Consider the following 14520-nt stretch of genomic DNA (forward strand, 5'->3'; position numbering starts at 1 on the left):
TATTTTTGGGGAGGATCTACAGCACAAATTTCTGATGCAAGCATTGGCACGTGAATGGGTAACAAAAAGGGCAAAAGCAAAAAACTGAGAGGGATGTAGGCCTTGGGAGGAGGTGTCAAACACCTCCTTTGCATATTAATATAACATGATTTGGGAACCGTAGAAAAAGCCATTGGTGAGGGCCTTCATTCAGTGCTTCAGTACCATTTTCTCAGTCTCTTGGTGTTTGAAGAAAGACAGCTTCAAGGACAAACACCCTAACTGTGTAAGGCCTCCTTTCCAAGATGCAGGTACAAGATGCCCAGGTTAAGGAAATTCTGTATATTTATTCAGTGAGGAAAATTCAAAGCCAGTCCATATTCTGCTTTGGCAAGTTCCAGGATACAAGAAGGCCTTCTTGGCCTTGAAATACCTATGCTGGTGGAGGAGTGTGAAGATCTCCTTTGGTTTAAGCTGTTTTTTTGTTGTGTGTGCTTAGTCACTTCAGTCATGTCTGACTTGCAGGCCCCATGGATTGTAGCCCTCCAGGCTCCTCTGTCTATGGGATTCTCTGGAGCAAAGATACTGGATTGAGTGGCCATGCCCTCCTCCAGGGAATCTTCCTGACCCAGGGATTGAACCCGTGTCTCCTGTACTGCAGGGATTCTTTACCACTGAGCCACTGGGGAAGCCCCATTTTTGTGGTGGAGAGTCAGCTAAATACTGTCTTCCTCCTTGAGCTCAGGGGGTAGGATCACAGTAGCAGCAGCATTCATGGACATGATAGAAGGGGTCAGCCACTGCTCAATAAAGTATACAAAGCAATTTGTGCTGTACTTTCTTCCTCCAATATAATGAGAATGCAAATGCGCATGTAATACTCTTATTATCAGTGGGAGACAGCAAGTAGGGTAGAGAAGGAAGGGGAGGGAGGGAGAAAGAGAAAGGAAGAGAGAAGGGTGGTGTGGGTGGTGCACTGTGTGTAGAGGGTGTTACCGCCTAGTGGCCTCTGTTGTTAGACAAATCCAAGGAAGCTAGAGGAGGGACTTGGCCTTTTTATCGTGTGAACCCTGCGTTTTTCTTTTTTGGGCTGATAGAGTTCAGAAAGCACTCAAGGATGGGGTTCACACTGGAGAGGGAGTGGAAGGATAGGTTGACTGGGCAGGAAGGAACCAAGAGTCTGGAGAGATTTGAATACTAGGGAAGAAGAGTAGACTTGATCTGCAGGGGCTCAGGAAGTTGCTGAAGGCCTTTGAACGTGGAGTGCTGTTATGAGTACTTCCCCAGGTCGGTCTGGGGCGATGGGGAGGATGGAGTGGAGAGCTCCTGGGCAGTCCCTGTGAAGGGTTGCTGAGTGTCTGATGCTGAGGCCCTTAGGATGGGTAGTCAGAAGGGAAGGTGGATTTGAAGTGGGGAGAGCCAGAACCAGCTGGGACCATGACCACGGACTGAAGCTGTGTCAGTCCCTGTTGCTTCTGACCTGGATGGTATGGGTGCCCAACAGAAGCCAGTGCTCTTTGCACAGAGCTAAACACAAACACACCTGGCCCAGAAGCTGGAGGAGCTAAAGGAGGATCTAGGGGAAGGTGGAAAAGGAGACAGGTCTGGTTGCTGGTTTGTGCCAATGAGATGAGCCAGCAAATAAGCGACAAAATGTGAGTGCCACAGAATGGCTGCTGCTTCACTTCTGCCCTGCGTCTCTCTGTGGTCCACCTTAACTGCAAAGGGAGTTCTGGGAAGTGTTATTCAATCTAGACAAGTTGACAGATCATAAAGCTACCACAGATAGAGAGTGGGACTGGGCATTGGTGTCTTTTAAAAACTCTCCATGTGTTTTTTTTTTTTTAAAGCAATGGTCCCACTGACTTTTATTTATTTATTTATTTTTAATTAATTTAATTTTTGGCTGCACTGTGCCTTCATTGCAGCATGTGGGCTTTCTCTAGTTGCAGCAAGTAGGAGCTACTCTTTAGCTGCGGTGCACAGGCTTCTCATTACAGTGGCCTCTCTTGTAGGGGAGCCCGGGCTCTAGGTTCACGGGCTTCAGTAGCTGTGGCACATGGGCCCAGTAGTTGTGGCCCTTGGGCTTAGTTGCCCCATGGCATGTGCTGTATTCTTAGACCAGGGATTGAACCCACATCCCTTGCATCGGCAGGTGAATTCTTAACCATTGGACCACCAGGGAAATCCCTCCATATGATTTTTGGAGCAGAACTTGAGAACCTCTGACTGAGGTGATTCTGAAGTGGGGGCTGACCAAGCTCCGTGGGCAATTCTGATCACCTGATATGCCCACTTCTATCTTGATAGTCACTTTTGTAAAGTAGTGGAAGGAAGAGGGATCAGATACCATGGTGGATTCTGAAGTGTTGAAGCGGGGGGCTGTGTTGCAATGGGTGAGGAGGAAGTAAGTGATGAAGCAATGGAAGCTGTGGACCTAGCTAGACCAGGCTTTTGAGAAGTGTATTTGCAAAGACAAGAAAAAAAAAATAATAAAATAGGGCAGCTGGGAAAGTTAGCTAGACTCAGCAATTGTATTGTCAAGTGTTGTGGGGGGTCTGGATTGACTCATTCCCTCTCTGGGCTTTACCTGCCCTTTGCTTGTTTCCTCTGTGACCATTCTCAGGATTCCACATCCCGCCCAGTATTGGAGAGCCTGCCGTTACCTTCTGACTATATGGAGACTCCGGGTACGAAAGGGGCCGCCTTTCCTCGGTGCTCAGCTCAGAAGATCTGAGCAGTATTTTGTAAGAGAGGCTCAGTGTAAAGTTTCTGAACTGGGTTAAAATGAGCAGAGGAGAGATTAGCAGATAAAATAGTGGAGGTAACCAGTCCATTTTGAAGGAGATCAGCCCTGGGATTTCTTTGGAAGGAATGATGCTGAAGCTGAAACTCCAGGACTTTGGCCACCTCATGCAAATAGTTGACTCATTGGAAAAGACTCTGATGCTGGGAGGGATTGGGGGCAGGAGGAGAAGGGGACGACAGAGGATGAGATGGCTGGATGGCATCACTGACTCGATGGACGTGAGTCTCGGTGAACTCCGGGAGTTGGTGATGGACAGGGAGGCCTGGTGTGCTGTGATTCATGGGGTCACAAAGAGTCGGACACGACTGAGCAACTGATGTGATGTGATCTGATCTGATCTGATTGAAGATGGGAAGGGATGGAAGCAGACTTCCCTTAGGATTTAAGAAGCATAAAATAGAGTTCTGTAGGCTGTTGGGAGTTTTGGAGGAAGGTGTAAAAGATAAATTTGTTTCACATGGATTGGACAGATTTGACATTTAAGTTTAATGATTATTTTCACAGAAATCTTTTTTTTCATTTTTAATAATTGTAATATTTTCATTAGTTGTACATGCACTAAAAGACTATATTGGTTAATCCATCTATGTGCTAACAATCAGAAGACAGTAGTTTATGGGATATCTTCATATCATTTGTATGTTATCTGATAAATTTGTGGGTTTTGTTACCATTGCATTACCGTCTATCCTCAGTTCATAAGAATGGGTCGTTGGTTCACAAATGGCTCTCTGAAATATACGTGTATTTAAGAATGAAAGACTATGTCTTAGAAAAACTTTGCAAACCTAATAAAAACATGCTGCAGTGCAAATAAGAAATATAAATGTGTGTCTGCTGGGACAAGTAAATTTGAGAATGAGAACTTCATGCAGCAGCCCAAAATAGAAAGGGTGAATTGGATGCATGATGATGAATATTTGAAAATTTATTTTTAGTAAACTAAGAATCCCTTTACCCCTAATTCCCTCCCCCCCTTTTTTTGCTATAGCATTTGTTTAAATTGTAACATGAAGCTCTTAGGTCACTTCCTAATACAACGAAGCAATGTGGCCCATAAACCAGCTTTTTTAGAACAACTACAAAATAATGCTTTCCAATATTGAATAATATTGAGAATGAAATCAGAGAAGGGAGCAAAACAGAGGGTTATTCAGATTTGTACTTCTGCCAGTCAAAACCATGATATTCACTTTGTTGCTGAAACACTTTAAAAAATATCTGTGAAGTCAGTGACAAATATGTTAGAAGAAAAAGCAGAAAGCATATTGGCAACATTCCTCTTTTAGATGGTACTATTAGATCTCAGACTTTACGTGTGCCGCAGCATCACCTGAACTCTGGGTCCCACTGAGTTTCTTAGTTAGTGGGACTGGGATGAAGCCCCACATTTTACATTTCTAGCTGATTCCTAGATGTTGCTGCTACTAGTGACTGAGGATAGCACTTTGAGAAGCACCTGTGTAGGTGTCAGGTTACCATGAGCTGTGCATGCTGGCAGATATTTTCCTTGCCCACAGAACTGGACAAAATGATGGTGCAACAGAATATGAAGCAGGTGTCTACTTGTGCCACATTTGGGGAGGGACATGTGCTCACCGACTGATCACTGGAAAATCCACGCTAAGTCCAGGAGGATTTTTTCTCTTACACAGTTCATGATATCAGCTGTGGTATAGATGGGGCAAGGACATGGATTGTTACCAAGCGAGCACGAGCCATAAGCTTATAGGCAAAGACTTCACTGTAGGTGGAAATGGTTGCATCTAAGTGTCCTTCTGTCCTCTTCTTTACTCACAGAAGATAGGTGTTGGTCAGTATAAGCCTTTTTTTCTTGATTCAGGGTTAAGGGAAATAGAGGACATAATGACTATGGTGAAAGTATGATAATGGAATATATGTATATCACATGTGCTGTGCAAAGAAATAAGCAGTAAATTTTCACAGAATGAGATAAAACTGTCCTATAACATTGTATTAGTTTTAGGTATATGACTTAATGGTTTGATTTATGTGTATGTTGTGAAATAATCACCACAATAAGTTTAGTTAACATCCATCACCGGTGTAATTACAGTTTGTTTGTTTTTTCTTTTTTGCTGAACCTCAAGGCATTTGAGATCTTAGTTTCCAGACGAGGGGTGGAAACTGGACACCCTGCTGTGGAAGCATGGAGTCTTAACCACAGTCCTGCCAGGGAAGTGCCCTGTAGTTACAATTTTTTTTTTCTTCTTGTGATGATGAGGACTTTTAGGATCTACTCTTAAGGACAGCATACAGAAGACAACTCCGCCCCCCCCACCCCGCCCCGCCCCCGCCACCCGCCACAACTGGAGACTACTGGCTAAAGATGAGAAAGGTGCTCAAGAGTTTCTGGAACGGAGGATGTGTTAAAAACTTTTATTTACAACATTAATAATATGAGTACAGACCGTTTCTGGGATTCCCAGTCGTTTCGCTCAGCAGGCGGCACTCAGTATTTCATCTAGTCTGAACTAGACGAAATGTATGACTAGCTTGATCTCTGGTGCTTTGATTCTTTGAAAACTTGATGATATCTTCTCTTTATTCAAGAAATAAATAATGACTTATCATTGGGCACATTTTAAAACCACACACAGAAGCTGAAACTAAACAGACAAGACTGATTTCCAGGGCCCCACAGAGCTCAGAGGATGATCTGGCTTTCGTTTGGCGCTCTCTCCCAGGGTGCAGCAGCGTGTGCCTCACCCTTCCCCCTAGAGGCTTGTTCACTCAGCAGCCAGCAGGCTATAAAAAGTAGCGAGACTCGCTTTTTAGTTTAGTGAAAAATTCCTCCATCATTTGTGGATACACATGTGAGCCAAATATCTAAAACCGTTGCACGGAATCACCAAATACGCTTGCTTTTCATTCCTGGGAACGTCTAACTGGGACCTGGGATAGTCTCGTTTTGTAGAAATAAGTAAGAGAAGAGAGAACACCTAAAAATTGGATCCTAAACTATGACATGAGCTGGATATAGGTATCTTGGTGAAAGACTGCAAATGATCATGTCCCCCTCATTTTCTTAAATTTAAAAATTTGTGGTGTACCTATTTATTAAAAGCACATCAAAATTGGTGTTCTGCAAGTGTTCCAAAATCCATTTAGTGCACATGTATGGAGTGATACCAGTTAGCTGCACAGGATTTTTTCTGAAGGTTTGACGAACGGCTTCCTAGTTGTTCTGCACTAGCACCATCGTGTGGCGAGAAGGAACAGGACACCTGTCTCTATGCTTGACAGTGGGGCAGTTGATCCACTTGAATTTAAGCTAAGATTACTAAATTTTTGCCTGGAAAGTTTTAGGAAAAGCAGAACATTATGTTTAGAGAAGAAGAGAATCCCATTGGGTGAACATTGATTGAGCACTTGCTGGACGCTAAGCTTGTGTTAAGCCCTTTACCTGTATTATCTTATTGCTTCTTTATTAAGACCCCATGAAGCACTGTTATACCTCTTTACAAATACAGAGAACTGTTCGGATAAAGTAGCCCAAGTACCTTCTAAAAGTGAACATCAATAAGATATGGACATAAAAATATGTTTGATTCTATACTATAATTTCTATGCTGTTAGGACAAGCTGAACAGTCCAATTTTCAAATGTGAGCACAGGGCATCATTTTTTGTTTGTTTGTTTGGTCACACCACATAGCTTACAGGATTTTAGTTCCCTGATCAGGGATTGAACTCACGCCCTCAGCAGTGAAAGCTCAGAGTCCTAACCACTGGACTTCCAGGGAGTTCCCAGAGACATCATTTTATGATGGAAAGAAAGTCTTAATTCAGGATCTTTGCTGTCCATCTCATTTAGTTTACTTTTTGTCTGGCAGCTCAAAGAGCTGAGGGTGGCAAGGAGTGATCTCTATCATTCATTTATTCCTATAGGAATAAAAACCGTATTACCTCAGTTGCTTGCTGCTGCTGCTGCTGCTAAGTTGCTTCAGTCGTGTCTGACTCCGTGCGACTCCATAGACAGCAGCCCACCAGGCTCCCCCGTCCCTGGGATTCTCCAGGCAAGAACACTGGAGTGGGTTGCCATTTCCTTCTCCAATGCATGAAAGTGAAAAGTGAAAGTGAAGTCGCTAAGTTGTGTCCGACTCTCAGCGACCCCATGGACTGCAGCCTTCCAGGCTCCTCCGTCCATGGGATTTTCCAAGCAAGCATACTGGAGTGGGGTGCCTCAGTTGCTTAGAAGACTCTGAATAATTAGTCTGAAGATTTTAAGGTTGTTAACCTGACTTCTGGTCACATCACCTGGAGGTTCACAAACGGTCAGAAAATACACTTTTAATTTTTAGTTTGTTAGTAGAATTTGAGATTAAAACTCTATATCTTCTTAATATTGTACCTCTTTTAATATGAGTGACTTCAAAATGTATGCTTTCACTCATATACCCTGAAATTCTATCAAGTAAGTGTTTACTTAAGTTAGTAAACATTAGAGAATAGCTCATAGTTCTGCTAGAAACATCAGTCATTTGTTGCTCAGTTGCTCAGTTGTGTCTAACTCTTTGTGACCCCATGGACTGCAGCATGCCAGGCTTCCCTGTCCTTCTCCATCTCCCAGAGCCTACTCAAACTCATGTCCATTGAGTTGGTGATGCCATCCAACCATCTTGTCCTCTGTCTTTCCCTTTTCCTCCTGCCTTCAATCTTTCCAGCATCAGGGTCTTTTCCAATGAGTCAGCTCTTTGCATCAGGTGGCCAAAGTATTGGAGTTTCAACTTCAGCATCAGTCCTTCCAGTGACTATTCAGGACTGATTTCCTTTAGGATTTATTGACTGGTTTGATCTCCTTGCAGTCCCAGGGCCTCTCAAGAGTCTTCTCCCACACCACATTTCCAAAGCATCAGTTCTTCAGCACTCAGCCTTCTTTATGGTATTAATCAGTAAAGTAAGATCTGTTTTCTCTCAGCATTTAATGATGATCACTTATGGTAGTAAGGAATGGTAGTAAGTATGGTTTGACAAGAACTGGAGGGAAATGAATGCTTTGGAGCATGAAACGCTTTGGCTAGGACAGATCTGAGGGAGCCATCTCTAATGTAGAGAAGTATAATTCAGACTACTAGAATTTAGGGCAAGACTAGAGATTAGCTTCATAGTGGATTGAATCAATTTTTGTGGGCTAGTCTGGAAAGTTAATGTTTATAATCTTGGTAAGGTCTCTTGGAGCTATGATTTTCCACAATTCAGTGATTCTATATATTCTGAGTTTTAAACAACAAAGTTAAAAACAAACTTTTGTAACCCATTACTGTGTTTGAAATAGAAAATGTTTATTAATGACAGATTTGTCAGAAACGACACATTTCTTATGTGTCAGACTCCAATCTAAGTCCTTTAGATGTTAACTCAATTAATCCTTAATAGGAAGATAGTGATATTTTCTGGTTTTATGGATAAAGCAACTAAGGCACAGATATTTATAGTTTGCCAGTGCTACACCGGAGAAGGCAATGGCACCCCACTCCAGTACTCTTGCCTGGAAAATCCCATGGGCAGAGGAGCCTGGTAGGCTGCAGTCCATGGGGTTGCTAAGAGTCGGACATGACTGAGCGACTTCACTTTGACTTTTGACTTTCATGCATTGGAGAAGGAAATGGCAACCCACTCCAGTGTTCTTGCCTGGAGAATCCCAGGGACGGGGGAGCCTGGTGGGCTGCCGTCTATGGGGTCGCACAGAGTCGGACACGACTGAAGCGACTTAGCAGCAGCAGCAGTGCTACACAGTTAGTATGGAGTTGTAATAGGATTTGAATCCAGGCAACCTGGCTCCAGAAGTTATGGCTGTTAACCATTGTCCAGACTGTCTTTAAGTGTCTGACTCTTTGTGACCCCATGTACAAATGGGGTCCCCTTTATTTAGTCCACTGGGCACTTCTGTGCATGGAATTCTCCAGGCAAGAATACTGGAGTGGGTGTTGTTGTTCAGTTGCCAAGTCATGTCCGACTTTTTGTGACCCCATGAAGACTGTATACCAGTCTTCCATGTCCTTCACTATCTCCCAGAGTTTGCCCAAATTCTTGTCCATTGAGTCAGTGATGCCCTCCAACTATCTCATCCTCTGTTGCCCCCTTCTCCTCTTGGTCTCGATCTTTCCCAGCATCAGGGTCTTTTCCAATGAGTCAGCTCTTTGCATCAGGTGGCCAAAGTATTGTAGTTTCAGCTTCAGCACCAATCCTTCCAATGAATATTCAGGGTTGACTGGTTTAATCTCCTTACTGTCCAAGGGACTCTCAAGAGTCTTCTCCAGCACCACAGTTCAAAAGCATCAATTCTTTGGTGCTCAGCCCTTTTTATGGTCCAACTTTCACATCCATACATGACTACTGGAAAAATCGTAGTTTTAACTGGGTAGCCATTCCCTTCTCCAGGGAATCTTCCTGACCCAGGGATCAAACCCTGGTCTCCTGCATTGCAGGTAGATTCTTTACTATCTGAGCCACCAGGGAAGCCCTCATGTATAGGTTCTATCATTTTTAGACTATTTATAATTTTTTCATTTATGCCTTTAAATGATTATGGGGTATTAGGAGCTGAGATGGAAGAAACTATGAAAAGTAGAAATAGCGTAATGGAGAGAGATCCTGTTGAGGAATTCAGTGAGGCTGATGACTCTATAGTTGGAAAGATATTTATGATGGACTTTGAGGAAATGTTAAAAATGAGATGTGAACCATTGTAACCACTGTTTACAAGAAAGTTTTCTGCTCAACTACTTTTTTATTTTTGTATTTCCAATTTCAACCCATTATTCTCATAGGGAGAGATGAATTTTTCAGTTGTTTTTTCATGAAACAATAGCTTTCTGAATGGTGATAGAATGATCAAGCCTTCTCCTTAAGTATAAGCAATATTCTTAGACATTGAATAATTCTCCTTGGGTGTAACTGAGAAAGCATGATGGAGAAAATCTAAGTATTTAAATTTTGAGAATTCTTAAACTAAAATTCAGTTCATATAAAAATGGCAGCATCAAAAAGTGTCCCTGGGACTTAATAACATAGATAGTTGATAAGTATTTATTGAGTTTCCATAAAGAATGTCTTCTTCAAACTTGGTAGAGAAATACTGCATGTGAGCAGGGGGATGGGAAAAATGCATTTCCTTCATTTTGTGGATAAGACACCAGATGAAGATGTAGGGAAAAAAAAAAGACTGAAAGTAACCAAAGAGATAGCCAGGCAAGAGGTTTAAAAATCACTAAGATGATGTAATTTGCCCAGTGAGACCTTCTCTGATTAAGATATTTACTTTATTTTTAAAAAGGTGTATTTACTTCTGGCTGTGCTGGGCCTCTGGTGCTTTACACAGGCTTTCTCCAGATGCGCTGCGTGGGGGCCACTCCCTGGTTGTGGTGCGCGGGCTGCTCTTTGGGGTGGCTTCTCTCGTTGAGCACACAGGCTCTAGGGCATCAGGTTTAAGTAGTTGTGGCACATGGGCTTAGTTGCTCCTTGGCATGTGGGATCCTCTTGGGTCAGGAATTGAACCCATGTCCCCTGCCTTGGCAGGCAGATTCTTAGCCCCTGGACCACCAGGGAAGCACCTGATTAAGGTATTTTAGAGTCAGCGTATGAAGGGCTATGAACACGGGCATGGTGGGATCAGTGGAACAACTATGTCCAGCAGACCTCACAGACAGATGGATAGGTCTTTCTGCTCAAATGCAGTGATGGTTCTTCAAGCAGTTTTTATGAGCTACACTCCAACAGGAAAGAATATAGAGTCCAGTTGCAAGGCCTGTTAGTTCCTGTAGGAAGCAAGCAGATAATAAGGCATCATCTTGAGGAATCATAATGGACAGATAACCTTCATGCCTCCACATGCACCCCGACTGTGATTCTTAGGAAGCAGAACAGTTCTGAAAATATCTGTCAAAGCACTAAGAAGGTTAAAACAATTCTGTTAAAGTTCTCCTGTGGAAGCTGCTCCTAGTCAGAAAGTAATGAAAGAACTATTGGAATTGTAATCAGAGTCATTGATGGAGTGTTAATATGCTATGAGAACACAGGAAAACAGACATTCTTCAGCAAGAGTAATAGAGATGGATGTTAAAGTATCTATAAATGTAAGGAATATTTTACTGAATTCAATTGCAGGACTCCTGAGGGGCTAAACAACTTTCTTTTGTAGTTTTTACATCTAAGAGTATTTTTGGTCAGACTCCTTACTAACTGGTGGGAATGAAGTTAACAGTGTGAAGAAAATATAACTATATCATTATTTTCATGACTTTATTAAGAAGGGGGAAGAATTTGGCAGGTAATTGATTAATCCCCTTGCAAAGACCAAGTATGAAGGGTGACCACTGCAAGAAGACTGATGATGTCTTAAGAACATGTGAAAAATAACCTTATAGTTTTGAAACGATGCTTTGTGAGTTACTAAAGAATTATACCTAATCTCAGGTCCTGGGATAACAAAATAAACACACTTAAGATTGATATGCTTGAGGAACCCTCAAGTGCTATAAAATTCAGAATGTCTTGTCTTCAAGGGTGTGGTCCAGGAATACCGCCCGGAGCTGACAAGGGGCCAAGCCCTTGACGAATACGGCCAGGGATCTCTGATGTCTCATGTCAGCTTGTTGTTTTTTTTTTCCCCCATTGACAGCAAGTGAGAGTTCTCTATTTTGGAGAACTTCATACAACATCATGTAAATTTGGAACCAGTAGAGCCTATGGTTGAGTTGGTTACACTTGAACAGCTGTGGATTCAAAGCCTGGTTCCACTCCTTTCTAGCATTAGGAAATTGGGCACATTACTTCATCTTTCTGAGCTATAGTTTCATCATTTGTGAAATGGGGATAAAAACTCCCAGAAGTTTTACATCTCTGTTAGGAATGCAGTGTCAGTTATTATTTTACTTTTTAATGTGCTAAAATGCCTTTCTTGTCCTATATATTTATATTCTTCTGATTTTCTAAGTTGAATTATCAAGGGCAAAGGTCACTGACCTTTCCCACCACACGCTGTAACCCAAGTTGTTGCTTCTTTCAGAGTCCCCTACTTTGAAACTAGTGCTGCCAATGGGACAAACATAAACCAGGCTATTGAGACGCTCCTGGACCTGATAATGAAGCGAATGGAACGGTGTGTGGACAAGTCCTGGATTCCCGAAGGCGTGGTGCGTTCCAACGGTCACACCTCTGCAGATCAGCTGAACGAAGTAAAGGAGAAGGGGTCATGTGGCTGTTGAGGGGGCTTAGTGAGCTGAACAGCCATTCGAGGGGCCCATGTCTGTGACCTTCCCTATGGTGATACATGACTCAGAGAGAGGCAAACAGGCCTTGCGTGCAAACTGCTTCTCACCATCCCAATTAGACCTATCAGTAAAGCATCCCGTTTTAAAATTACTTTGCTGCAGCTTTGTAAATATTCTTTAAGATTCAGCCTGAGAGTTAGGCAAAATATCTCACATAGCCAAAAGTGCCTTATAAAATATTAGCCCCATGGCAGTAGATCGTTCAAGGATTCAGGATTTTGTAGCCACAGAACAGCGCATTTATTATGTATAATGACTGAAGATATAATGACTGCTTTACCATACATAGGCCCAGAGTCTCACCTTTAAGATCTTAGATGTAATATCCGTTCTTAACACAAATTTAAGTCACTTCTTGCACCACAGGGGACTTTCTAAAATGTCATCTAAACAATTTAAATATTAAATAAGAATATACACAAATGATGGTTCAATGTCTTGAGTATAATTTATGTAAGCATTCTCTTTAAAATGAATATAGGAGAAATGGTTGGCCATATCTATAGGCCCTGGATAAACTGGATTGATCGATTTCATGCTCACTGTGACTATTTTTGGTGGGAAGGGCCTTGAGAGTAAGGACTAGGGTGGTTTAGTGTTGTGTAAGCGACTGAAGTGGGGACTTCTGGCTCCCTGCTCAATTCCCTTTGCTCTGAAAGGTTGATTGAAGGGTCAGGGAATTAGATTTTTATGCCTTTAGTTCACAGTGATATGTGCATTTATACTTGGCCTATGTGCTGGCCATATTGAACATAGCTGGTGCTTATGCTGAAGATATTTGTGATAAGCAAATATTTAGCTTCTTTTTCTTTATATTTATAATGTTGGTCTGGCATCCTCAGGCTGCAGTTTCAGTTAGCTTATGAACGACTCATCATTTTTTTTCACCATCAGGCTCTATCTTGTTGATCTTTGAAACTTGTTTTATTCTTATACGGGTGGAATTGAAGGAATTAGTTTATAATTACATAACATGTCTGTTTATACTGTTTGATGGAAGATGGATGTTTGTATTTAAGCAATTACATTCATATTCTGTCTCAAAATAGAAAAACAAAATATTCTATAGCCTGTAGTTTTCACTGAGATCATGGGTATTTACTATACTTGCTGGATCTTGCCAAGGTCATGTACTCTTCCACACTGCCAAAATGTCTTTTTTACCAAATTAAAGGTGTGTTTCAAAATATGCTTCATGGCAGTTGTTTATAAAAATCAAAGGGGAAAATTCTTATTTATTAAAGTGGTTTAAGTAGATTAACATTTCCAAAGAACTTAATGGCTATTTAGGAAGAAATACCACTCATTATAATTTAAATAAAGAATAAAAATAAATGTATTTTGTGATGGCATAACTGTAATTAGAAAAATAAAACTGTGATGAAAAGTAGCTACTGGTACATGATAATTTTCAAACGGCTTTTTATGGACCATCTGTCCTGTTTTTTTTTTTTCCACTGCCCTTCCACCATCTGCTTAAGAAACTTAGTTGTGCTTTGTAAGATCTTATATATTTCTATCCTTAAAATTTAGACTTCTTAAAATACTAAGAAGTCACTGAGTCCTATGCATTTGAATTGTGTATCCTAGTGATAAAAGATCCAGCCATTTCTGGATCAGGGTCCTCATCATAAGCAGTGCCTTGTAAAATTGCTGTAAGACTGAAGTGGAGGAAATAATTTTATAGCTATGTTCCAGGGAACATTTTATATGATTTATTTGTATAGTGAAAAAGAAAACAATATCTGTATTGTGTCAGCCTATCAGGAACCAAACGAGCAATTCGTACAGATTCTATTGGCCTTAAACATAATACACAGTGAAACATATACATGAGACAGTGTGCACACAAGAGCCATTTTTAGTTATTGACATCAATAACCTGTATTCTCTTTGGAAATCGTGTTTAAATTTACTTTGAAGCACCAACATAAACTTTTTTTGTGTGTCAGTGTATTTTTCTATTTACAGGCTTCTGTAAAAGTGAAGTATATCTTCAGTGAATTTTGTGCCAGATAAGCTTATAATAAAAAAGTGGTCTAATCTGTCATTTATGTGTGAACATAACTTCATTTCCCTTTACAAGAAAGTTTCAACCCAGAGGATGTAATGCTCAAGGAAAGCACGTTCAGAGACACAAATTCCATTAGGTACTTGATGAGGGACCAGCCAAGATAACATGTTCTGGAGAAGGTAACTCACACATGTCATCATCAAACACAGATGGAGCACCGACAGCACATGAAGTGTTGTGCCGGCTGTTGACAGGTGAACAAAGCAAGGATGGTAAGGGCTTGAACTAAGGCTGGGGCTGAGAGGTGGGATGCAAGAAGCATTGGGGAGGGTGTGGTACTTAACTGGATGAGGAGGGAATATGGGGAGATGGACTCTCTGACCTTATTTCCTGCCACCCTGTCTACCTCACTCACTCCTCTGT

At 41.6% G+C, this 14520-nt stretch overlaps 1 protein-coding gene and 1 long non-coding RNA gene across 5 annotated transcripts in view; both read left to right on the forward strand.

Moving 5' to 3' along the window:
* The window catches only part of RAB27A (RAB27A, member RAS oncogene family), a 91743-nt gene extending 77610 nt beyond the window's left edge, over positions 1 to 14133 (forward strand). For all 4 annotated transcript variants that reach the window (XM_070797518.1, XM_070797517.1, XM_019968802.2 and 1 more), the window contains one exon: positions 11819 to 14133. In XM_070797518.1, coding sequence (XP_070653619.1) covers positions 11819 to 12017 — 199 coding nt within the window. In that variant the 3' untranslated portion in view covers positions 12018 to 14133. The remainder of the gene's footprint in view (positions 1 to 11818) is intronic.
* Positions 2 to 5382, forward strand: LOC139185262 (uncharacterized). Its single transcript, XR_011568867.1, has 2 exons — positions 2 to 1266; positions 2606 to 5382. It is a non-coding gene; the product is annotated as an uncharacterized lncRNA (long non-coding RNA).
* Positions 14134 to 14520: the final 387 nt, after the last annotated feature.

The sequence above is a fragment of the Bos indicus genome, chromosome 10, assembly GCF_029378745.1.
Source record: "Bos indicus isolate NIAB-ARS_2022 breed Sahiwal x Tharparkar chromosome 10, NIAB-ARS_B.indTharparkar_mat_pri_1.0, whole genome shotgun sequence".
In the NCBI taxonomy this organism is placed as follows: domain Eukaryota; kingdom Metazoa; phylum Chordata; class Mammalia; order Artiodactyla; family Bovidae; genus Bos; species Bos indicus.